This window comes from Nematolebias whitei, chromosome 17 (assembly GCF_014905685.2).
Source record: "Nematolebias whitei isolate Nwh7 chromosome 17, NemWhi1, whole genome shotgun sequence".
In the NCBI taxonomy this organism is placed as follows: Eukaryota; Metazoa; Chordata; class Actinopteri; order Cyprinodontiformes; family Rivulidae; genus Nematolebias; species Nematolebias whitei.
The window spans coordinates 41,251,722-41,262,128 of record NC_056514.1 but is presented as its reverse complement, the minus strand read 5'-3'; the positions used below and the strand labels follow the sequence as shown (position 1 = coordinate 41,262,128).

Genomic DNA, 10,407 nt, shown 5'->3' with positions numbered 1-10,407 from the left:
CTCCTTTTGACATGTCCAAACCACTGTCTCTCCTTTTGACATGTCCACACCACTGTCCCTCCTTTTGACATGTCCAAATCACTGTCTCTCCTTTTGACATGTCCAAACCACTGTCTCTCCTTTTGACATGTCCAAACCACAAACCACTATCTCTCCTCTGGACATGTCCACACTATTGTCCCTCCTCTGGACATGTCCACACCACTGTCCCTCCTCTGGACATGTCCAAACCAATGTCCCTCCTCTGGACATGTCCACACCACTGTCCCTCCTCTGGACATGTCCATACCACTGTCCCTTCTCTGGACATGTCCAAACCACTGTCCCTTCTCTGGACATGTCCAAACCACTGTCCCTTCTCTGGACATGTCCAAACCACTGTCTCTTCTCTGGACATGTCCAAACCACTGTCCCTCCTCTGGACATGTCCAAACCACTGTCCCTCCTCTGGACATGTCCAAACCATCTCAGTGTGTCCTCTCTAACTTTATCTCCCAGTTGTTCAACCTGTGCTGTACCTCTGATGATCTCATTCCTGATCTTCTCCATCCTTGTCTCTCCTAAGGAGAACTTCAATATCTTCATTTCTGCCCCTCCCAGTTCTGTCTCCTGTCTTTTTGTCCATGTCTCTGTCTCCAGACCAGACAACATAGCTGGTCTCACCACTGTCTTGTAAACTTTTCCTTTGACCTTTGCTGACACCCTTTTGTCACAAACCACTCCTGAAACTTTTCTCCATCACTCCATCCTGCCTGGACTCTCTTCTTCACCTCTTCACCACACTCCCCATGTTCCTGGACAGTGGACCCCAAGTCCTTGAAGTCCTGCACCTTTGTGACCTCTGCTCCTTGTAGCCTCACTCTTCCACCTCCTCCCTCTCATTCACACACATGGACTCTGTCTTACTACGGCTGACTTTCATTCCTCTTCTTTCAAGTGCATACCTCCACCTCTCCAAGTTCTCTTCCACCTGCTCCCTGTTCTCACCACAGATCATGATGCCATCTGCAAACATCATAGTCCACAGGGATTCCTGCCTGACCTAATCTGTTAGTCGGTCCATCACCAGAGCAAACTAGAAGGGGCTCAGAGCTGATCCTTGATGCACGCCCACCTCAACACAGTCATCATTGCTTCAGAAAAATGTTGAGGACTGTGGGGCTAAAGGCAGTGATGTACAATAAGAGACAACATGAACATTTTAAGGTTCTTCAGAGGCAGTTTCAGAGAAATGAAATCGGCTCCTGATGAGGCAGGAAACATCGAGGCACCTTTGGGTCTCCGAGGATGGCGATGCCCACAGACAGTTTCCTCTTCTGGCCTCCGCTCAGGTTCTTGGCCTGAGCCGTCATGATCTTCTCCAGGTCCAGATCCTTCAGAACCTTGGAGACCTGTTAGGGAAACAGGAGTCACTCTGAAGAGCAGAATGTTGCTTTATGAGAAGATCCACTTTGTTACACCTCAGCTCCACATTTTGACTCTTTGTCTAGACTTTCTGGACTCTTAACTTTCCAAGTTGATTTTTGACATGGTCTCTTTTTTCCTACAGTCGTGGATTTAAGTTTGCTCCAGACTCTAAATAAGACAAAAACAGGTGTAAGATTAAAATATATATTTTTTCAAACTGTGCCTCCATTTGTAGGAAAAGAGATTAATGAAGGCCTGGACTGACGGGCTGTAATCTGCAGCTGTAAACATCTGTGGCTGTGTGTAAATCATGCACGGTGCTTCCACTGTCAGAAACTTGTGGCTCATCATTTATTGTTTTTATAAGAAAATTAAAAACTCGGATGCTGTGATTGACATGTTTAATGTAAGACTTGATGTGGTAGATGAACCTAACATGAACAACACGATGACCTTGTCCGTCGTTTCTACACAATGAATGTAAAACTCTGTTTTTAGAAGATTTATACTGAACACATCAAAGTTCCTGCTCAACGATCCAGGTAAAAAAATCAACAAAGTTCACTCGGGTCCTCTGGACAGTTTCTTTGTGTTGAAACGTTTCGTCTTTCATCCAGAAGACTTCATCAGTCCGAGGAGCCACAACAAACTCAGTCCCATAAGTAGCACGCTCACATAGTGGGCCATGGCTGCCTCAGAGGAGTCGACGGGGGAGAGCGCGGACTCCACAAACCAACCAGCTTATCACCATCAAACTGGTTGGCCCACAATGTGTGATACTTAAAGACCGAGTTTGTTGTGGCTCCTCGGACTGAAGAAGTCTCTTGGATGAGATGAAACGTTCCAGCACAAAGAAACGGTCCAGAGGACCCGACTGAACGTTGTTGGATTTAATGTTTTAGGTTGGTTCAATCGTGGTTAGCACAATCTGAGCAGAGCTCTTTAGTTTGGGCCTCCACCGTCGTGCTTCTGAATCATTTGTTTTTATTCTGGCTCTCGGGGAAGGCGAACGCTCCTTCCCCTTTCTGCTCTTTGTCCTGTGAACCTTCGGTTCTTTGCGTTTCTTTGGACGAGCTGAATGAAGTGAAATTTCGTTGTGCTTCTGTGAAAAGACAATAAAAGTGATTGTGAAAAAGCAAAGTGAACTAATCATCCAGGTTAGACACAGGCGCTCAGGCCTCATGCTTCTCATTAAGTAATGGATGAGAGGAGTGAGTCCTTGCCCGACAACCAGACAACCTAGGTTCAAATCCCACCTCAGTCAGTTCAACATGGAAACATTATGTTCTTCAAAAGAACTCTACATCTTAAAATATTAACATTATTGATCACATTAGTGGGCAACACGATGGATCAGCTGGTAGAGCTGCTGCCTCTCAGTGAGCAGGTTGCCGGTTCAAATCCCGGTCCAAGGTCTTTCTGGGTGGAGTTTGCATGTTCTCTCCGTGCATGTGTGGGTTTCCTCCAGGTACTCCGGTTTCCTCCCACAGACCAAAAACATGCATGTTAGGCTGATGGTAACTCTAATTGTCTCTAGGCGAGAGAGAGAATGGTCGTTTGTCTCGTGTGTCCCTGTGATGGACTGGAGACCTGTCCAGGTGTCCCCCACCTCTCGTACAGTGATGGCTGGACATGGTGAACAGTGACCCCCCGAAACAAACAAACAAACGGACGGACGGATGACATTAGTATGTGTATGCTATATATTCTACCTCAGCATCAATGTCTGCGTGTGAGATCCCTTTGATGGCTGCAAAGATCCTCAGGTGCTCCTCCACGGTGAGAACATCGAAGATGATGTTGAACTGAGGGCAGATCCCCACCAGCTGCTTCATCTCAGACCCCTCTGCGATCTCGGCCACAGGAGAGCCGTAGATGGTGGCCGAGCCGCTGGTGGGTGGACAGATGCCACACAGAATGTTCATGAGAGTGGACTTTCCAGCGCCGCTGTGTCCCAGCAGCGCCGTGATCTGACCCTCGTAGATGTCGAAGGTCAGGCCTGAGAAGAAACGGATGGACGGGGTCGTGAAAACCAGTCAGGGGCGAGCTGCTGCGTCAAAACAAAGGATGAGAAGAAGTCCTGTATGATAAATAAAGTTCTGACCCCTCAGAGCTTCCACCATGTTGTCCTTGTCCTTGTAGACTTTCCGGATGTTGCTGATGCTGCCAGAGAGAAAAAGTCAAAACTTACAAAGCCTTTGGTTCAGTCTCTACAGAGAACTTCTAGAAAACAAACTCCTCATCCAGCCCTCACTTCTTTACCGTTTTGCTGCTAAGCAGCCAAATGTTCCTGTAATCTGCTGAAGTGATGGTGAAGAAAAGATTTCCAGACAATCTGAAGGTCTGTCAGAGCCTGAAGAACCTGCTCAGTTATCTGTCATAAGCTCTGGTTCATCCTCGTTTTCTGTCTGAGGTCAGAGTTAGAAACAGTCCTCTAAAGATGCTCAGGCTCAAGGACTGAAACTACAAAAGACCTCCAGGAAAGGCAGAAATTGTTGCTTCTCTGAGGTAATTGTGTCTTTCCACCCTGGCGTTGTGTTAAAACATCTGTAAGCTCCAGAGGCAGACTGACAAAACTGCTACTTTTCCAGAGGTGGACGTGTCGTTATTATTTACCAGACGAAATGTAAGACCTGATGAAAACAAAGTTACTTTTATTGTGATAGGCCATTATCAATGTTTATTATTTTAAATTCTATTTATAACGATGCGTCATGAAAATAAAGAGCCTCTTGTGACAGGCAGCTGATGAAGTTGTTCATTCTACAGAGACGACAAACAACGCACTTCAAAGAATCAAACGTTCACCCTGAACCACTTTAGGGTTTACCGGATGGCTTCTCTCCCTCTGAACTCGGGGGAAACGGGTTCGACATATTCTTCTCCACCAGGACCGCCGTTCACTTCAGCATCATAAGCTGAGCTCACTTCCACGTAACGCTTCCTGTGTTTGGACCAATAGGACGGCTTCAGGAAGTAGACCAGGGACCTCCTCAGTCCAAAGTCCCCTACATGTCAGACCACATGTTACATTGATTCTGGAACAAACGATATATCCGGAAAACTACCGTTAGTGTTCCTAACTCACCTGGGAGCACCTGGTCCAGGTAGATAGCCAGCAGAAGGTAGAGAACGCAGTCCAGGAACAGCATGAGCAGAGGGACGTACAGAGGATGAGGACCGTTGGTCAAAGAGGAGAACACAGCACCGTCTCCCTGGGCCTCCAGGTAAACCACCTGAAGTAGAAAAAACTCACTATGAACGTCGTGAACAGCACTTACAACAAATACAACTCAAACTCAAACTCTTTTTACGAGGCCGAGCTTGTAGGTTTATTACTAAGAACATGGAAAGTGACAGACACGCAGACAGAAGTGGTCATTTTTAAAGAGCATCCCAAGCAGAACCTTTTGTATAAAATGAACAGATTTCATGAGAATTGTTTTAATTATTTCTGTGCTGCCACCAAACAAAAACAAAACAAGAAAAGAAATAGATTTGACTAAAAGTCTAAAGAAAGTTAAGATGAGTCAGATAGTGTCTTTGTATCCGTTTATAAAAGTCTTACTAAAGCAGATCTCAGGTCAGAGCATCAGAACACGAGTCTGTTAATAAACTAAAGCTCAGCTGCTCTGAACACTTGACTGGATTTGTCCTTTCTTCTATGAAGTCATTTTCTTTGCATTTTTTCTAAATATTCATGAGGGAGAGAGGAGCGCAGCCTCCTCCTCTCAACATTTAAGTCAGTCTGAGGGTGTTGGAGCCTGAACGGCTCCATGCAACATCTGCACGACCGGACTCTGCTTCATCCGAGGACGGCTCTGTGTCTGTGTTTCAGCTGGTGAGTTTAAGTTTGTTAACGTTACTGCAGCTTAACACGTGCATCACGGTGAGTTAAACTAGGATCCATGTAATGCTAACTTTAAGATATTAGTGTGGAGCTTTATATTATGGGTATCTATGTAGTTAGCTAAAATAAAAAACTAACTAAAGATTGACAGTAACAGATGAAGCTTGTAAAAATGTGCTCAGCTGGTTAAACAGTTCACCTGATGTTAATGTTCTCCTCACAGGAGGTTCTGACCCTGATGTGAGGAGGACAGACAAAAGAAAAGTGAGGTGGGGGCCACAGGACAGTCACAAACTTTGTTGTTAAAGTTTTCTGCCTCTTTCTATAGTGGAGGCTGCATGGTGGAGGTAAGTAAACTGTAAAGGATTCTGTTGACCAGTTAAACCAGTATCTCTCAGCCTAGATAATGGTTTTTGATCAATAATAACACAACCATGTTGTTGATGTTTTGTTCTCATGTCAATTAGGGAGATGATCAGAGCCCTAAACCACAGAGAACCACAGAGAAGATTCAGGCAGAGACACAGAGGTGCAGAAGTCTGTATCAACTCTAACCTCAGTGAATCCAGTGACCTGCTGGTGGAATGTGAGGGACAATATGTCAAACTGACAACCAGGTATCTGTGTGTGCAACAATCATCATCCACACCCTCAGAGTGAACATGTTCTACTGCTGGAGACACCGTCAGCCAGGAGCAGCTGGTTTGTGTCCAGAGAAAACAGACATGTTGATGTTTCTGAATAAAAACTGTTCAGTGAAAATATCCTGATGCATGCTCAATAATCCAGGTAGAAAAATCCAAAAAAGTTCAATCTGGTCCTCTGGACATTCAAAAAACAAGAAAACAAAACAAAACAAAAAAAAAGATGTGCTGGGCCATCCTTTTGGCCAGTGGCTGTTTAGTTTCCCCGATGTAAGACTGATCACCCTCCTGACACTGAACAACATACACAACATTGCTCTGTTTGTGCCGAGGGACTGGATCTTTGGGATGAACCAGTCTTTAATGTATTTTGGGGTTTAAAAGCCACTGGGACGTTATGTTTAGAAAATAAACGTCTCAGTTTCTCTGATACTCCCTCAACATATGGAATGACCACTGGTCTGGGTCTGGGTTCCTCCTTTTCACCTGTTGGCTGACTGGAGTCCTGTTTGGGTTTCTTCTCTGCTTTCAGGAAGGCCCAGTTAGGATATCCACATTGCTCTAGAGCCTGTCTTGTGTGGGATTTCTCCTTCTGCCTGGCTCCTGAGCTAGTGGGGATGCTGTCTGCTCTGTGGTACAGAGTCCTGATGACTCCTAACTTGTGCTCCAAAGGGTGATGGGAGTCAAACTGCAAATACTGGTCTGTGTGGGTGGGTTTGTGGTACACCTCGGTGAAAAAATCCTCAGTGTGTAGCAGCGAGCATTAGACACTGACGCGTCACTGGTTTGAAACTGGTCTTTGAACTGGAAACTATTTGTTTATTTATATGTAAGAAAACTGCTTGGAACAGAAATACCAAAGTTAAAAAATAAAACTCACAATTTGTACTGTAATGTGTAACGTCATTTTCTTCATGTTACAATTAATAGTAATTATAAAATTGGTACAGAAAAAAGAACCGTCCAGGAACCGACACCAAAGTGAAGGTACCGACACAGAATTATTTTGAAAGGTACCCAGCCCTAGTCATGAAGGGTGTTTTGGTGTCATGAAGGGTGTTTTGGTGTCATGTGGGGTATTTTGGTGTCATGAGGGGTGTTTTGGTGTCATGTGGGGTATTTTGGTGTCATGTGGGGTATTTTGGTGTCATGTGGGGTATTTTGGTGTCATGTGGGGTATTTTGGTGTCATGTGGGGTATTTTGGTGTCATGTGGGGTATTTTGGTGTCATGTGGGGTATTTGGTGTCATGTGGGGTATTTTGGTGTCGTGGGGTATTTTGGTGTCATGTGGGGTATTTTGGTGACGTGGGGTATTTTGGTGACGTGGGGTATTTTGGTGTCATGTGGGGTATTTTGGTGTCGTGGGGTATTTTGGCGACCTGTGCGATCCCGATGGAGAAGGCGCTGGGGGAGAGCAGGCAGAGGAGCCAGACCAGCGGCTGTGGGAAGTCCTTCATCAGCACGGTGAAGAGCGACATGCAGCCGAACACAACCGTGAGCATGGAGCCCACGGTGCTCGCAAACTTGGGCTTCTTAAACAGCGGGGTCAACATGAAGGAGAAAAAGATCTGAGGATGAGAGGGACGACAAACAGATGAGCTTTATAAGTCCTAAAGTAACAGATTAAAAAATGGAGGGGTTCATTCTTTATATTTTACTCATTTGGGACATTTTTAAATTAAATTCTTAACCGCTGAGTTAAAAACATCTCGTTAGTTCTAGAAATCACAGCAGGTCTGATCTGGTTTAAGACTTTAAGGGAGTTGTAAGATCTACTCACAGATGAGATCCCGTAGAGGAAGATGAGGACAAAGATGACGAAGAAGTCACTGTTGGGGAACAGAGCTGTGAGCGTGGCGATGATGGCCATCAGGAAGGACATGGCGGTCACCAGAGCGGCGTACAGAAGCCCCCAGGACAACCTGCAGGACAACACGTGAACTCATGGATGTCCGGTCCAGACCAGGACTCTTTCACGTCAGAACCATGTTCCTCACCAGAAGGCCGTGTCGTAGAGCCCCATCATGGTCATGGTGTCTTTGAGACGGTGCTCCTTCTCGGCTGCCACGTTGACGATGAGAAAGGTGACAAAGGGCGTGAACGCCAGGACCAGGTAGATGGAGATGAGCGCATGGGGGAACTTGTGCACCTCCACGGAGCCCGGCTGGCCCATCATCACCACATTCAGGTTCAGCTCGCTCCACACCAAGCGTCTGGTCTGCATCTGCTCACCAACATGGACCAGCAAACATCTGAGAACTTCACTCATAAAGAAGAAGGCCAAGGTGCTACAGCTTACAGGTGCGTCTCACCTGGATGATGGCTACGTCGATCAGAGACTGGAGGCGGGTGAAGCCAGATAACCAGTAGTTGGCAGCTCTGCAGTTCACCAAGCTGCTGTAACAGCTGGCTGGAGGAGAGCAAGAGAACATCAGTCAGAATGTTGAGTCTGTAACACTGAGGCTTTTATTGTGAAACATCTGAGAACAGGTGAGTTTTTACCGATGGACTCGGTGTAATCGCTGGGCAGGGGCAGCTTGTTGTAGGGAAAGCGCAGTTTGTACGACGTGGCAGAGCCGTCCATGAACACCACGCCCACGTAGCTGGAGGGCTCGTACAGGCTGGCGTTCTCCAGCTCCTCCTCGCTGGAAAACATGTCCAGATGGTCCAGCATGTCTGCAAAGACCCAAAGGGTTCAGCTCCTCCGGTCCTCCTCACACACAGAGGGGCACCGTGAGCCTCAGACTTACTGATCTCCCGGGCCACCTCCTCCATGATGTGAGTGGTGACGTTTGTGATGGGGGTGTAGCCCAGACCCTTGATGTTCTGGAGGTGGACGTCGCTGTCCAGCTCCACCGTGCTGATGCCCCCATAATAAACGTGGGGATTCAAGGTGCTGATGAGGATCAGGAGAGCCAGGAGCAGCAGAGGGAGGATCAGCTCCTGGAGGAGTAAATCTGGTCACATTTCAAGGTGCTGGGTGGATTCAGGATCCAGCTTCGACTCCTTCAAGTCTAAATCTGGGATTATTCACCACTAAAGCACAACCGCTCGCAGGTTTCTCCAAAAGATTCCCTTTTTAAAAAGTCTTACTTTAGTTGGACGGATTGCTCCTGGACAGGTCAGTTTGAGTTTTTAGGTTATAGAAATTAATTTGACGTTAACGTTTATTAAAGTTACACAACGTCAGTCACAGTGTGAAACAAGTCAGCAGCGAACGAACGAAGACCACGGAGAGGAACGGCAGACCGTTTCAGAGCAGGACAGGAAGTACACGCATCCAGAGAAACGTTTGAACCAAAGCTGGACGACCAAGCGCAGCGAGCGAGCATGTGTCTGTTAGCAAAATATCTCATGAACCACAAGTTTCATTGAAACTCTCAGAATGTAATCTTTGGATATTCAAGATGGCTGCCACAGCTAATAAACCTTGGAAAACACAAAATAAGCACGACTCAGTTTTACTGATGTGGTAGTAGCGGAGAGTCATATCAACATACACTCCGAGGGCTAACAGACCTCTGTTTGTTGCGAGGCGGCGGGTGATATGCATTCCTTCAGGGAATGTTAGGTTAGTGGACTTTATGTGCACAGAATATAACTAACTTTTTACAGCCGGCTCCTTTCTTCACTTTACAGTTAATCCATGCTCCACCGTTTATAAACCAACGACGTTCTACCCAGTGACACACTTTACCATCTAAAGTGTGCAAAGAACTATTTATCAGGGTTTTCTAATGTTTGTGCAAGATAAATAAAATAAAATCCAACAAACACAAAAAATAAACCAAACAACTAAAAAAAGGAAACAGCGCAGCGTAAAGACATGAAGGAGGGACCCGAACTGAATTTAAACTGACGAGTACGTAACAAACGAACAGCGTGTGCAGGAGGACCACGAAGGTAGGACCACGACAAAAACCTCAACGTTCACTTATCCCTCGGCTGATTGAGCAGCTGCCAACTGGACGACGTTCAGTTAAATCAGTCGCTACAGGGCCAAGTCAAATATAAAATCTGTTTTTAACAAGTTTAGAAATGTTCAAGAGAGTCCTCCACATGAGGAGAGACGGAGCGCTAAAAGTTTGAGTGACTGAGCCTGAAGTTATGAGAGATCTTTGGTTAGATGTTCAGCAGAGAAGCAAGGACAGAAACACGTCGGGTCATGATCCAGCCATGATCCTTCGCCTTCACGTTTCCTGATGACGGAGCAGAAGGAAGAGGAGGAGGAGAACCTGCTGCTGCGTACGGAGCAGGAGAACCTGCTGCTGCGTACGGAGCAGGAGGAGGAGGACCTGCTGCTGCGTACGGAGCAGGAGGAGGAGAACCTGCTGCTGCGTACGGAGCAGGAGGAGGAGAACCTGCTGCTGCGTACGGAGCAGGAGGAGGAGAACCTGCTGCTGCGTACGGAGCAGGAGGAGGAGAACCTGCTGCTGCGTACGGAGCAGGAGGAGGAGGACCTGCTGCTGCGTACGGAGCAGGAGGAGAACCTGCTGCTGCGTACG

At 46.7% G+C, this 10,407-nt stretch overlaps 1 protein-coding gene across 1 annotated transcript in view; it reads right to left on the bottom strand.

The window, feature by feature from the left end:
* abca5 (ATP-binding cassette, sub-family A (ABC1), member 5) overlaps nt 1-10,407 on the bottom strand; it is a 22,299-nt gene that overhangs the window by 11,163 nt on the left and 729 nt on the right. The window contains exons 2-12 of the mRNA XM_037691712.1: nt 8,653-8,845; nt 8,405-8,578; nt 8,215-8,312; nt 7,900-8,126; nt 7,683-7,824; nt 7,282-7,470; nt 4,496-4,643; nt 4,238-4,415; nt 3,512-3,570; nt 3,120-3,406; nt 1,272-1,391 (exon numbers count right to left, since the gene is read on the bottom strand). Coding sequence (XP_037547640.1) covers nt 1,272-1,391; nt 3,120-3,406; nt 3,512-3,570; nt 4,238-4,415; nt 4,496-4,643; nt 7,282-7,470; nt 7,683-7,824; nt 7,900-8,126; nt 8,215-8,312; nt 8,405-8,578; nt 8,653-8,845 — 1,815 coding nt within the window. The remainder of the gene's footprint in view (nt 1-1,271; nt 1,392-3,119; nt 3,407-3,511; nt 3,571-4,237; nt 4,416-4,495; nt 4,644-7,281; nt 7,471-7,682; nt 7,825-7,899; nt 8,127-8,214; nt 8,313-8,404; nt 8,579-8,652; nt 8,846-10,407) is intronic.